This window comes from Salmo salar, chromosome ssa09, assembly GCF_905237065.1.
Source record: "Salmo salar chromosome ssa09, Ssal_v3.1, whole genome shotgun sequence".
Taxonomy (NCBI): domain Eukaryota; kingdom Metazoa; phylum Chordata; class Actinopteri; order Salmoniformes; family Salmonidae; genus Salmo; species Salmo salar.
Genome location: NC_059450.1, coordinates 114,136,525 through 114,151,757, shown reverse-complemented (window position 1 = coordinate 114,151,757; position 15,233 = coordinate 114,136,525). Strand labels below are relative to the sequence as shown.

The following is a 15,233-nucleotide window of genomic DNA, read 5'->3' as shown; positions in this document are numbered from 1 at the left end:
ACAAGTCTCAATCTTCTTGTGGCCCAGCCAGAGCCTGCACTTGAACCCGATTTGAACATCTCTGGAGACACCTGAAAATAGCTGTGCCGCGACACTCCCCATCCAACCTGACAGAGCTTGAGAGGATCTGCAGAGAAGAATAAGGGGGGAACTCCTCAAATACAGGTGTGCCAAGCTTGTAGCGTCATACCCAAGAAGACTCAAGGCTGTAATCGCTGCCAAAGTTGCTTCAGCAAATTACTGAGTGAAGGGTCTGAATACTTATATAAATGTGTTATTTCAGTTTTTTGTATTATTATGAGGTATTGTGTGTGTGTGTGTGTGTGTGTGTGTGTGTGTGTAGATTGAGGAGAAAAAACAATTGATTAAATTTTAGAATAAGGCTGTAACATAACAAAAAGTCAAGGGGTCTGAATAGTATTATTATTCTATTCCTATTGCTCTGGCTCTATGTGGATTATACAAACCAGAATACTTACAGAAGGTCATTTGAGTGAACTATCTGGTTATGTGAAGTATCTGTACCTGTATTTTCCATCTGGTCTGTTTATTTTTCTTGATAAGTCTGCAGACCAATTCCTTCCTCATCCTGCAACTCGCTAATCTTCATCGCATAGTCTCACACTCTCTCTCTGCTCTGAACATCTCTTGCCCTCTCCACACACTCTCACATCGTCCAGATTCTGTCTTACATTCTCCAGTTTTTTTCTTTCCAGCTCTATCAATGCCTCCTTGTGTTCTTTCCTTATCTCCTCTTTCCATAATTTCTCACCTGCTCCATTTCATTTTTGACCCTCTTCCCCATGGACTCCCTCTCTCTCCCTGTCCTTCTCTTCCTTTTCTATTCTCTCACTCTCTCTGTCTCCTTAATCTTCTCATTCACCCCTCCCCTTTTCTCTAGATTTCCTTTCTCTCTGTTGTCTCCTCCATTCTCTCAATCCACTATCTGACTCTTCATCTGTCTTCCAACTCCACCTTTATCCGCTTCACTTCCTACTCTTTCTTCTCCTTCATTTCCCCCTTCTCTCTGGACCTCATTCTCCAGCTTAACTTTCTCCACCTCTCTCATCTTCTCATCACATCTTCTCCATCACTCCTTCCACAAGTCTGTCCACATCCCCCTCTCTTTGTTTCTCATTTAGCTTCTCTTCTCCAACTTCAATCAATTCTCTCACTCTCTTCATCTTGGTCTTCCACTTCTCCTGTCTCCACCTTCACAAGCTCCACCTCTTTCTTGTCATCACCCTCTTCCATCTTGTCCTCCATATCCAACTTCACACACTCCCCCGCATTCCTTTTCTCAAACTTCTGTGTCAAACTCAACTTTCTTCAGCTCCTACTTTGCCTTCTCTTCCACATCTGCTTTCATTCTGTCCATCTCTTTTATTTCTTTTGAATTATTTCTCCTGTTCTTGTACATTTCTCCTCTCTCGTCCACTTTCAACCTTTCCACGATCTTATTCCTGTTCTCCAACTTCTCTTTCTCCTCTTCCAACTACAGCTTTCCAACTTTTTCAATATTTCCACTTTCTCTTTCTGTCCATCCAGCCTCCTTCTCCATTTCATTGTCCTCCTTCCTCACCCTCTCTTTGTCCATCTCCACTACATCTCTCAGCATTGCCACCTCCTCCTCCTCCTTCCTCTCAACCTCCTCCTTCATTTAGTCTTTGTGCTCTCCAATCCCTTTTCTAACATCTTTATTTCAATCTTCTCTCACTCCTTCTGGATCATCTCCAACAGTCCACAGAGAACCTTCAGTGTCTTCCTTCATCTCTGCATCCACACTCAACTGTATATCTCCATTTCTTACCTCTGGCTCTCTCGCGCCATCTGAGGAATGAGTATGTGAATTAAGCTTTGAAGGTAGTGGCACGCTAGTATCGGGGGTGGGGGCTATCTGGTTAGCTGATCTGAGGGATCCCAGTTCTGGGAGAAGAATATCTAGTGAAATGTGATGTGCTCAGAGGGCTGCTGTCAGGAATATATCCAGATGACACCTGTTGTTGTGTCTTGGAGCACTAAATACAAACACTCCTCTGGTGCTGACTCACTCTGTGTATGGTGTCGGCTGGGTTAGGTACTGGTAAAGCACTTTTTGTTCTCCTATAAATGTCATATCTATTCAGTCCAGACTAGTCTGGTCTAGCCAGTTAAAATGAACATGACAAAGTCTGATTTTATCACTAATTCAACAGAGGGGAAGTTGTATGGCATAATTGCAGCTAGCTTTCAAAAGCCTTTTTTGTTGTTGTCGGTTAGCAGACATTCTTACATAGTGCATCTAGTGCCTTGCTCAATGGTACATCAACAAATGTTATACCTTCATTTGACATGTATTCTACCCAGGTGGTCTTGTGAAATAATGACAGCATAAAAAGTTACACTATTGACAAACTGCACAATATATTCAGTGCAGAATTTGAAATGTTATAGGTCTGTGACATTTGTGAGTCATTCATGCCACTCACTTAGGGACTCAAAGGCTGGGGACACTGGTTCAGTCTGTCATGGTTATTTTAATAATTACTTTTGCTGTAGAAATGAAAGGATAATCGAGGGCAGGGATCATCAGCTACTGTATATTCAGCCGGGAAGATTTCTTCTTGAGCAGATGCTCAGGGGGCCTGAAGACAATTACAAATAATTTGTAGATTGAACATTGACCGTAAGAAGCCCGAACAGATATAATATTTGTTGAAAACATAATCATTTCAAACCTTGCTTACATTTGTACACGATAACATACTGTACATCTTTCTATTATGCTTGAGAATACTTTGGAACAGATTCCCAAAAGAAAAATCACTTGATCTGATTTTCTAGTGTTTTTACAGTCTTTTGTGTCCAAATGAGCAGGGGGGAAAAATTTACTGATTTGTCTAATAGTAATTGAAACCATATATAAATCTGCACCACCTCAGTGCAGTTGTGGCTACTGGCCTCAACGCAAGGCTTGTGAAGTCCTCTGTGAAACAGTTCAATTGCCTTGAGTGAAAAGGAAAAGTCTAGGTCTGGGATTTTAAAGAGCAATTGCCAACCCCTTGTCCCATAAAAACAGTGAAGTAGTGTAAAGACCAAACCAAACCCATGTGTAGAAACATGGAGGTTCCACCCTAAATGTGACCAAGCCTCAGCAGTCCCATCAATGTAGTCTGGACCTGTAGCGGTGTCATCAGTGACGTACTACTAACTCAAGGTGGTGTCTTTGTAAATGCTGTAGCAGACTTTAGGGACACATACATGCTGGTTTGCATGGATAGACAGCGATCAAAGTGAGTGATAGTTCAGTAAAATAAGTCACATCCTCTTTAAGAGTGGCTGCAAATGGTTAAGTGAGATGTGGGATGTTTTCTGACTATTTCACATTCCTCAATCAGCTCAAAACTGACACGAGGAGAGGATTCCAGCCAAAGTCTCTTTTGTTTACATTTCTGAAGAAAATCAGAGGGAAGAACAACATTGCTTCGCTCTAAGATAACATAATTTCAGGTATCTCCCTGTATCTTTACTCTCATGAAACCTATCAAATATCTCTGCGTTAAGGCTAATAATAAAGAATCCTCCGATTCTAAGGCCTTACTGCTTTTTGAGATGTTCACAATATGAAGCGTAGGCTGTAACAGCAGTTCACAGTATTGCTCGAGTTTTCCAGGACTTTGCCTCAGTGTGCCGTGGTTACATGTCCCTGACCAGTGACCACAACAGTCTGATCTCTCCCACTGTTTATGTTGGGGAAAGAAATTCCTCCAGTGCCGAATCTTAAAATCTGATGTAATCTGCCAACCTTTTGTTATCCTCACTGCACCTACTTTTTCCCACTCACTCGCTTTCCTGATTTCTCAACCTCTCCCTCACTCTTGTTTGATCCTGATCTTTTTATTGAAGACTTATTTTCCCCTTTATTATTTGCGCTGGCGAGACTTCAAATATTTCCCTCCTACTCGAACTGTCTTTTCCTCTCCGTCTCCCTCCCTCCCTCTCTCTCTCCCACCCACCCTCCCTTTCTAATTTGCTTTTATTACCGTTTCCTTTCAAGACAGAGTTCTCCTTTTTTTCCCAGCCTCTTTGGCTAAAGCAGAAAATATAACTTTGACTGTTTTCACTTCAGCACAAGGCAAAGACTGCAGCTCCTGAGGACTTTTGGACGTTAACTGGTAAACTTTATTTTCACAATTCCAGATTGAAAATAGTTTTATATATTCACTGTCTGCTGTGAGTAGGTGTGGTTCAACATTATCTACAATAAGGAAAAGGATCTATTTTCCATTGACAATCTTTTGCTGCCACGCAAACAGTAAAGGAATGGAGGAATGTATGTTTCACAGGCAACTCATTTTGTTTTGCAAATGCATTGATGAATTCCTGTGTAATTGGAATATACATGTTTTATTGAAGTAACAAATAGTATCCTATTCGAATAGTATACATTTTTCTAACCAGTCATAAAACTGCTGCTATCCTCATCAGAAACGTGCTATACTGTGATTCTTTGTGATACTGCCAACACCCCCTCTGTTATTGGATGATTAGTTGCTCAGAAAGTTGCAACAATACATACTGAGGTATTACTGTATTTTGCATATTGTATTCCCACACACAAAAAAGGGAGTTTGTGGTCAATATAGGGAATAGGGATACAGTGGTCTGCAGCTTCTCAGATTCCAGTGTTTATCCTGTCTGTCTGTTCTTCCTCAGAATGCTGACACATCTTTCGGCTAGTTTCTCCACAGGCCAGACCTCTGCTCGGAACAGGTCTTTAAATGCTGTCATAAAGAATACAGCAGCTGTGGCTGAAATATACCACTGACTCACCACGGCTGCAGTGAGCTGAAAATAACCTGGAAGACAGGATTTCATATTTTCTGGCCTTAAAGTAATACTTGCTTGTAGTGAGCACACTACAGGCTGGAAGTCCTTACCCGAAGATAGTTTTATTAGTCTAAAACGGACATTTGACTATGGACATATTCTGTGGTAGTAATTTTACATTTTCAACGTGAGCATTATTTTGTGTGATCAAGTTGCACAGTTCTCTGCCACATGGTTCACTCTTGCTATCAGAAAATTGATTGTGAAGTCCTCTGGAGACACTGCCGTTCCCAGTGTCTGTTTTTTCAGGCCTTGTGAGACCCGTCCTGTGATCCAGTCCCATGGTAGCCAACAGTGTTAGTCTGTAGACGTGCTGTCAGTTGCTCACATCTGGCTCCTCTCTTTCCCAGCACTGCTAAAGGAGGGGGCGGAGACTCTCTGTCCCTCACTTCAAAACCCTCAGGCTTACACAGACGACACAGACAGACACAGACACGATCCTGAACTCACGCCAAAGGAAAGCAGGGATTAACACTGAGTTTTTGTTTTGAACAGTGTAAATAATGATTGCTTCCGTTCCGGCACTGCTGCTCTCGTTAACATTTAATGTGAAATGGCTGTTTTAAAAACTGGGAAAAGAAGTCTAGGCTACTGATGCCAACAGATATTTAACATTATCACATTTCAGTCATTTAGCAGACGCTCTCATCCAGAGCAGTATTGAGTGCATACATTTTCATAATGTTTTTCCATACTGGTCCCCCGTGGGAATCAAACCCACAACCCTGGCGTTGCAAGCACCATGCTCTACCAACTACCAACTGAGCCACACGGGACCTATATAGGGTACGGTCATAATATGATTGCCCTTATAGCCTTTTAAAAGTATAATGCCTGTCGGCCATGCAGTGCATTCAGAAAAAATTCAGACCCCTTCCCTTTTTTCAACATTTTGTTCCGTTACAGCCTTTTTCTAAAATGAATGAAATAAAAAGAAATCCTCAATCTACACACAATACCCCATAATGACAAAGCGAAACAAATGTTTGAATTATTTGCTAATAATAAAACCGAAATACCTTATTCACATAACTATTTAGACGCTTTGCAATGAGACTTGAAATTGAGCAATTGTGGTAAATTCAATTGATTGGACATGATTTGGAAAGGCACACACCTGTCTCTATAAGGTCCCACAGTTGACAGTACAAGTCAGAGCAAAAAACAAAGCCATGAAGTTGAAGGAATTGTCCGTTGAGCTCCGAGACAGCATTGGGTTGAGGGACAGATCTGGGGAAGGGTACCAAAAAATGTCTGCTTCATTGAAGGTCCCCAAGAACACAGTGGCCTCCATCATTCTTAAATGGAAGAAGTTTGGAACCACCAAGACTTCCTAGAGCTAGCCGCCCGGGCAATCAAGAGCAATCGATGAGCAATCAAGGGAAAAAGGCCTTGGTCAGGGAGGTGACCAAGAACCTGATGGTCACTCTGACAGAGCTCCAGAGTTCCTCTGTGGAGATGGGAGAACCTGCCAGAAGGACAACCATCTCTGCAGCACTCCACCAATCAGGCCTTTATGGTAGAGTGGCCAGACAGAAGCTGCTCATTAAATGGCACGATAGCCCGCTTGGAGTTTACCAAAAGGCATCTAAAGACTCTCAGACCATGAGAAACAAGATTGTCTGGTCTGATGAAACCAAGATTGAACTCTTTGGCCTGAATGCCAAGCGTCACATCTGGAGGAAACCTGGCACCATCCCTACGGCGAAGCATGGTGGAAGAATCATGCTGTGGGGATGTTTTTCAGTGGCAGGGACTGGGAGACTAGTCAGGATCGAGGAAAAGGTGACCAGAGGAAAGTACAGAGAGATCCTTGATGAAAACATGCTCCAGAGCACTCATGAGCTCAGACTGGGGTGAAGGTTCACTCTAAGCACACAATGACCCTAAGCACACAGCCAAAACAACGCAAGAGTGGCTTCGAGACAAGTCTTTGAATGTCCTTGAGTGGCCCAGCCAGAGGCCTGACTTGAACCCAATCTCTGGAGAGACCTGAGAATAGCTGTGCAGCGACACTCCCCATCCAACCTGACAATGCTTGAGAGGATCTGCAGAGAAGAATGGGAGAAACTCCCCAAATACAGATGTGCCAAGGTTGTAGCGTCATACAAGAAGACTCGAGGCTGTAATCGCTGCCAAAGGTAGCTCAACAAAGTACTGAGTAAAGGGTCTGAATACTAATGTTAATGTGATATTTAAGTTTATTTTTAATAATGTTGCCCAGATTTCTAAAAACCTGTTTTTGCTTTGTCATTATGGGGTATTGTGTGTAGACTGAAACAAAAACGATTTAATCAATTTTAAAATAAGAGTGGAATGTAACAAAATGTGGAAAAGTCAAGGGGTCTGAATACTTTCCGAATGCACTGTAGGTACTGCTCTCATCAACTGTACCAGGGGCCTATACTCTCAAAGCTTTGTGTCCGTGGTATGAGGCGTCTTATGTTCATTTTAGATGGTTATTCCAGTTCCGTCACTCCCTCTCTCCAGTTGCATGTTTTCCCCTGGTCATCTGACCCCTCCTATTAGCTGTGTCCAGTTGAGTGAGTCCAAGACCTTTGTCTACACATGTGACCAATGGGAAAGGAGTGGAACGTTTGTATTCACACTACACAAGTCATTAATATGTCAATAAGAAAAACTGAGTCAATCTCTAATATATGACAGCCGTTACACTACATTACAGGTCATTTTTCTGCTATCATTTCATGTCATAGTTCTTTGAAGGATATTTCCATTGATTTCAGCACATAGCATTTATGGGTTCAAGAGTTTGTGTAATTAGGTTTCCCTGTGATTATATAACCCTTGCACTGTTGTGCATCTCATAACATCTTGAACAAATCAATGAGCACCATAGCTATTTATAAACTCACAGATGAAACGCTATGAGGATCCCCTGGAGAAGTCAGTTCTAGAGAATAGAATATCAAGTAGAAAATATATTTTTAATTCCTTCATGTTGACAGAAAATGTTTCCCTCTACATAGTAGCATTGAAATGACATCACTCCAGCTGTGGCCCCTCCTCCTCCTCCTCCTCCCTGTTCTACTGGTCAACTTCTCCAGCCAATTAGACGACAACAAGATCCCGCCCAGTTTGTGTACGGGACACCCAGGTATCCCAGGTACTCCTGGAGTGCACGGCAGTGCTGGCCAACCAGGAAGAGATGGGAGGGACGGGCGTGATTCTGTCCCTGGGGAGAAGGGAGAGAAGGGAGACAGGGGAGAGACAGGTACAGTGCACCATACTTTCTACAACATACTTTGGACTATGTAGATCTATGAGTCTTCCCCTGGTTCAATTGGTTCAAGTGTTATTGAATGAACAGTAGTAACAGTATTGTGTTTTTACCCTATTCTCCCTAAAGGCGAGTCAGGCTTTAGGGGCCTCACTGGAGATCAGGGGAACCCTGGAGATAAAGGAGACAGGGGGCAGTCGGGGGAGTGCGCCATCGCTCCCAAATCAGCCTTCAGCGCCAAGTTGTCCGAGGGCCGCACCATGCCCGTGGCGGCAGAAGACGCTGTGCGCTTTGACAAGGTAACACTAAACGAGCAGGGCGACTTCAACGCGGAAACAGGACGCTTCACCTGCAAAGTGCCCGGCGTCTACTACTTTGCGGTCCACGCCACCGTCTACCGGGCCAGCCTGCAGTTTGACCTGATGAAGAACGGTCACACAATGGCGTCCTATTTCCAGTTCTATGGGAACTGGCCCAAGCCAGCGTCTTTGTCCGGGGGCTCGCTGCTGCACCTCATCCCGGGTGACCAGGTGTGGGTGCAGATGGCGTTGGGAGAGTACAGTGGTTTCTACTCCAGCTCTAAGACTGACAGCACTTTCACTGGCTTCCTGGTGTACTCAGACTGGAAAAACTCTGCTGTCTTCGCCAAGGGCGAAGTGGTATAGACATTGCGGGGACCAAATCTGGTGTTGTGGCTGGGGATTGTCCTCCCCCAGAAAATATTTGAAAATGTTAAACTAATTTACTGGCATTCTACATGATTCATGGCCTCTCTAGAAGGTTATTAGAAAACTCTGGTCTTTGCATAAACACATTAAGCAAGGTTACAGAAATAGCAGTAGGCTATGGCACATACCATACTGATGAGTTGTGATGATGAATCAGGTGAACTGTAGTGCTTTCAGCTGTGCTTCAGGTTAGCCATTTGACTGCTGCTGTGCAATGGTGAATCGTTTTAACAGACTTTCTGACGGTGGCCCTACATGTATCATTGTTTTTTTGCCTTTACAAACAAGGATGGCATATGGGGTTTAAATGAGACATGTTGGCTCCTGCAGTTGGCAGGAATTGTGAACATAAGAAGGTTATAAGTCCTGTTGTGGTGGAGGTGTATAGAGGATTCAATAAGGCATCATACATGTGTGTGAGCAATTTAGGGCTTCCAACTGTGACATCACTGACTGATGTCATGAAACTTAGCCAGTACTTTGTGCAAAAAAATGAATTTTAAAGAATTCAAAAACTAAAGCCCTAAAATACTTTTCACAATCTTTTAACTTATGTCTGTGCAACCTTCACTTATGTCACCAATAAAAATGTTAACTTTCATGACTGGCTTTAAAACCTAATACTCTGACCAGGTAAGTACATTTATGACAACACAACAAAACAAGGACCAACATCTGAGATGACATCAGTTACTATGTGCTCAACAAGGACAATATGTCTGGTTCCACGTTAGATATAGCTAGATGAATTATTTAATGACAAGCTGACAACTTGCCTGCCAGTGTAATGGTGCTGTATTCGTTTCTCTTTCTAAGATTTATTTTTTACTATCCAAAAAGTGAAAAGAGTATCAGCGTGGATTATTTTCCACTGGGGCCCTTGTTTACTTCAGTCTAATGACATCACCAAACATGGGCTCCTCTCTTATTGCAGAAGTCGCAGTAGTCGAAACTAGTGCCACAGCCGCCCCGCCAGCACTGTTTTCGAGGTGAGGAGATGTCGCGCAGAATGCTGGGGAAAAAAAGGGTGCTCTTCTATCGTGTGTGTGTGCAATGATATCCGAGGGGGAAAAACAGTGTGCTTTGATTTCAGTAACTTCTTTGTTGTTGTTATATTGTAAATGGAGGTGGCTGTTTCACCATTGGGGATCTAAACTTCAAAGTACATTGACAGACTTTTAGCTACAGACAGACAGTTTACCTTGCACTGCCAAAACCAGTGGAATGCTTCTCTGACTGTTAAATATTCTCACTCTGAGACAAGGAACTCACATTCTCCCCTTCGCCTCAAACTCTTGGACAAAATTATGTTCCCAAAATACACTTTAATGGTTTTTGCCTGAAGAGATGAGGGGATGGAGAGTTAATCAATCTTCCCCTCACTATTCACATCCCTCTTTTCCAGGCCCTGTAAATCTCTCCCCCTCTCTCTCTCTGAAGAAAAGACTGCCAAACAGCAATGAAGGAGACAGTGATGTCATTCATTGACATAGCAAGCGTGGGTGAGTGTCTAGAGGAGGGTAGTCAGAGAACAAGATGAGCAAAAGAACAGACAAACTTTTTGCCTGAGTTTCCACCCTTTCTTAAGAACATTTCAAATACAAAGATACTGTATCACAACACATTCAGATCTTGTGTCTTAAACTTTATGAAGCTGAATCTATTGCCTGCCTGGGGTTAATGATAGAGATTGGTAAGAGTAACTTGGGCATTGCTAATATGGTGAGAAAAAAATATATATGGTGAGAAGGAGAGCCACTTTGTCCACAAGATGGCAGAGTTGTATCACCACAGCACACCAGTGCCTCATTCAAACCGATTTTTGCCCATTCCTTGGTCGCTGGAGGGAACATCTGTTACCAAGTGCCTCAAATATAAGAATTCACATGTAATTTGTGAGCCAATTTATCTTGGTAGAATATGTAAGATAACAGCTGCATAAAGAGTCTTTTTAAGGGTTAAAGTGCCCTGCTGGTTATAACAACAGTAGCTAAATGTTTAAATTAATAACAAAGATATCAACTTATGGTCCACTTCCATTTCCCTCATCCGGCCCAGCTCCAGCTCATAAACTCTCCTCTCATTAAATGTTCATCCAATGTGTCCTCTCCTTGATTCTGGTTCTACTTTTAATCCATCACAAAGTGAAGGTTGCTACTGGAGTTTGGAGCAGTCCATGGCCCTACTGTGTAGGCGTGGGCATTGAGAGAGCTTTTTCAATTTTTCCCATTGGCTCAGGAACTATGGAATGTGTGTACTGCATAACGGTAAGATAAACTGAAGCAGAGAGAGGCCTACACTTACACTTCCTTTTAGAGCTAGGCCCTGGGCCAAGTGTGAACGCCTGTCTCCGGTGTGAATAAGATGACCTCTTAGGACAGGTCATGTCCATTGGTGCTGCACTCAGAAATGGGAATGAGTAGGGAACTATTTCTATTTTCTCTCTGATATGTTTAGACCATAAAATAGTGTGCACACCCCTTATATGTTCTCTACCACTTAGTCTGTCATTGAACCCTGGACATTGTATGTCATTGCCAAATAGCACCATCCCATTGACGCTAACTACGATTTGTTTGCCATTCTGACTGACAAATCCTGTTCTCAGATATGCCTTTGCTGACATCTATGCATATGCCTCTGTCAAGGAACAGTAGAATGTGTATGTTTCCTTTGGTGACGTGATGGTGCCTTCTAGGGATCGTCACTGGAGTCAAATACCTAACCTGAAAGACTTGGCCAGCGACACTGAACACTGGTCCGATGTGGTCCTACAATCATCAAAACATATTTGATTACTCCACAGAATCTCTCGTAATGTGTTCATCTTTGATAATTATTTTTACAGAATTGACAGTATAGCACTTCTACTGGTATGTACTATTTAAGGAATAGTAGAACTGGTTTGGCAGGACAAACTACATGGCCTCTTCACTAAAGAACATAGACTCCATTGTCCCTCCCATTAAGGTTGTTAATGCTCTCGGGGACAACGTCCAAGTGTACGAAGGAGGGTTCTGAAATAAGACACAGTCCTGTTTCCTCAATGAGATTGAAAAACACAGAAATAATGCTATTAGCGTTTCATTATTTAAGGCATATGAATAAGGAAAACAGGTCAATTCAAAACTGCAATATCTCTCTGTTGAATGTCCATCTTCAGGTGTCTGTTTAGCTTAACAATAAGGGCAGGATTCAATCCGATCGGGTATTGTCGACAATGTGCCTTTTAAAGGTAATGTTCCCGTGCTCGTGAAAATCCCATTCATGGTAAATGCTGCATATGTTGGCTAAATAGAAAATCAGCTCTGTATATATATATATATATATATATATATATATATATAATCAAGGATGATGAACGCATGATTGGATTGAATCACAGCCTAAGACATGTTTGGACACACATGAAGACAGCTTGGCTGTCAAAACGTTATTACATTTTTGCATCTGAGCTCTTAGAGTGTGCGGCTCTCTTTTTCTTTCTCATGTTTGGACACATTATCATAGTATTTTGTAGTCGATACTGAGTTCACTGAGGCGGTAGAGCTTACTCTTAAGCCAGGACTGTCCGTATTCAGTCCTGATAGAGTGAAGTTGGAACACCTGCTCAGTGCCCAGAAAGTTGACTGCTGTGGCTGAGTAAAGGTCCATCCCTGATAGATGAGGAACAATCATCAGAACTGGAAATAACGAATCTCTAAAGAATATCAGGTAGTTTATCAGTAATGTATTTTAGATCACAAACACAACGTTCGGTGTGGTTGCACTAGTCTAACAATCCGTCCTCGTGTGCAGGTACTGTAGATATTTGAAAGCAGCTGTCAGTACTCACCAACCATGACTGAGGTTGATGTCTGGATAGAGTCAAAGGTAACTTCCCCTCGTCCCTCTTCCTTCTTCCCTTCTAGGGTCAACTTTCCATTTGAGTAGGCATGTTGGAGAACACAATGCATGTTTGGTTGCGATGTGGAGGTGTACATTATTGCTGTTATCTTTAACCACTTTGAACAGTAGTGGAGCCCCTCACAGAAAGACAGAGGGAAGGTGTGTGATGTGTGTGTGTACAGTTAGTTCAGTGTTAATATCCAGGGTATGACAACTGCTCGCGAGTCATACGATAGTGTCAAACAAGAAGAGAGATTTCCATCTTGACCATGTACCATATAGTTACATGTACCATATAGTCATGTGAGATTGTAGGTGTGGGTCCCACAAACAAACATCCAAATTGTCCAGAGCCTTAAGGGTCTTGATATACAGTATAGTGAACAAAAATACAGTATAGTGAACAAAAATAGAAACGTAACATGTATTTTTCATGAGCTGAAATAAAAGATCCCAGAAATGTTCCATACACACAAATGTATCAATTGTTTTTACACAAATTTGTTTACATCCCTGTTAGTGAGCATTTCTCCTTTTCCAAGATAAGCCATCCACCGGACAAGTATGGCATATCAAGAAGCTAATTAAACAGCATGATCATTACATAGGTGCACCTTGTGCTGAGGACAATAAAAGGCCACTCTAAAATGTGCAGTTTTGTCACACAACACAATGCCACAGATGTTTCAAGTTGAGGGAGCCTGCAATTTGCATGCTGACTGCAGGAATGTCCACCAGAGCTGTTGCCAGAGAATTTAATGAATTGAACAGACCACATGTAACCACGCCAGCTGATGAAACTGTGTGTTTCTACAACCAAAGAATTTCTGCAAAAACTGTCAGATGCTCATCTGCATGCTCATCGTCCTCACCAGGGTCTTGACTTAACTGCAGTTCGGCTTTGTAACCAAATGTATTGGGCAAATGCTCACCTTTGATTGCCACGCTGGAGAAGTGTGCTCTTCACGGATGAATCCCAGTTTCAACTGTACCAACTCTTTGTTAAGGGTTTCAGTGACTTCACTAGTTGTTGCTGACTCGTAAACTCAGCAAAAAACGAAACGGCCCTTTTTCAGGACCATGTCTTTCAAAGATAATTCGTTAAATTCCAAATAACACCGCTCTTCATTGTAAAGGGTTTAAACACTGTTTCCCATGTTTGTTCAATGAACCATAAACAATTAATGAACATGCACCTGTGGAACGGTCGTTAAGACACTAACAGCTTACAGACGGTAGGCAGTTAAGGTCACAGTTATGAAAACTTAGGACACTAAAGAGGCCTTTCTACTGACTCTGAAAAACACCAAAGGAAAGATGCCCAGGGTCCCTGCTCATCTGCGTGAATGTGCCTTAGGCATACTGCAAGGAGGCATGAGGGCTGCAGATGTGGCCAGGGCAATAAATTGCAATGCCTGTACTGTGAGACTTCTAAGACAGCGCTTCAGGGAGACAGGACGGACAGCTGATCATCCTCGCAGTGGCAGACCACGTGTAACAACACCTGCACAGGATCGGTACATCTGAACATCACACCTGCGGGACAGGTACAGGTTGGCAACAACTGCCTGAGTTACACCAGGAACGCACAATCCCTCCATCAGTGCTCAGACTGTCCGCAATAGGCTGAGAGAGGCTGGACTGAGGGCTTGTAGGCCTCTTGTAAAGCAGGTCCTCACCAGACATCACCGGTAACAACATCGCCAATGGGTACAAACCCACCGTCGCTGGACCAGACAGGACTTGCAAAAGGTGCTCTTCAATGACGAGTCGCGGTTTTGTCTCACCAGGGGTGATGGTCGGATTCACTTTTATCGTCGAAGGAATGAGCGTTACACCGAGGCCTGGGGCGGGATCAATTTGGAGGTGGAGGGTCTGTCATGGTCTGGGGCGGTGTGTCACAGCATCATTGGACTGAGCTTGTTGTCATTGCAGGCAATCTCAACGCTGTGCATTACAGGAAAGACATCCTCCTCCCTCATGTGGTACCCTTCCGGCAGGCTCATCCTGACATGACCCTCCAGCATGACAATGCCACCAGCCATACTGCTTGTTCTGTGCGTGATTTCCTGCAAGACAGGAATGTCAGTGTTCTGCCATGGCCAGCGAAGAGCCCGGATCTCAATCCCAATGAGCACGTCTGGAACCTGTTGGATCGGAGGGTGAGGGCTAGGGGCATTCCCCCCAGAAATGTCCGGGAACTTGCAGGTGCCTTTGTGGAAGAGTGGGGTAACATCACATAGCAAGTAATGGCAAATCTGGTGCAGTCCATGAGGAGGAAATGCACTACAGTACTTAATGCAGCTGGTGGCCACACCAGATACTGACGGTCACTTTTGATTTTGACTCCCCTTTGTTCAGGAACACATTATTCCATTTCTGTTAGTCACATGTCTGTGGAACTTGTTCAGTTTATGTCTCAGTTGTTGAATCTTATGTTCATATAAATATTTACACATGTTAAGTTTGCTGAAAATAAACGCAGTTGACAGTGAGAGGACGTTTCT

At 43.0% G+C, this 15,233-nt stretch overlaps 1 protein-coding gene across 4 annotated transcripts; it reads left to right on the top strand.

Annotated features, from left to right (window-relative positions):
* Positions 1-3,812: 3,812 nt before the first annotated feature.
* c1qtnf5 (C1q and TNF related 5) lies at positions 3,813-9,439 on the top strand. Of its 4 annotated transcripts, none has more exons than XM_014213533.2 (3): positions 3,813-4,154; positions 7,860-8,104; positions 8,240-9,439. In XM_014213533.2, exons 2-3 carry the CDS (start codon positions 7,870-7,872, stop codon positions 8,773-8,775), a joined length of 771 nt encoding a protein of 256 aa, XP_014069008.1. In that variant the 5' UTR covers positions 3,813-4,154; positions 7,860-7,869; the 3' UTR covers positions 8,776-9,439.
* Positions 9,440-15,233: the final 5,794 nt, after the last annotated feature.

Excerpts from the sequence above, each read along its gene's own strand:
- c1qtnf5 (XM_014213535.2), top strand. The coding sequence starts at position 5,612 with ATGCTCTACCAACTACCAACTGAGCCACACGGGACCTATATAGG. Across the intron at positions 5,656-7,862 it reads CCACACGGGACCTATATAGG|CATTGAAATGACATCACTCC; the intron begins GTACGGTCATAA and ends TCTACATAGTAG. Across the intron at positions 8,105-8,239 it reads GGGAGACAGGGGAGAGACAG|GCGAGTCAGGCTTTAGGGGC; the intron begins GTACAGTGCACC and ends TTCTCCCTAAAG.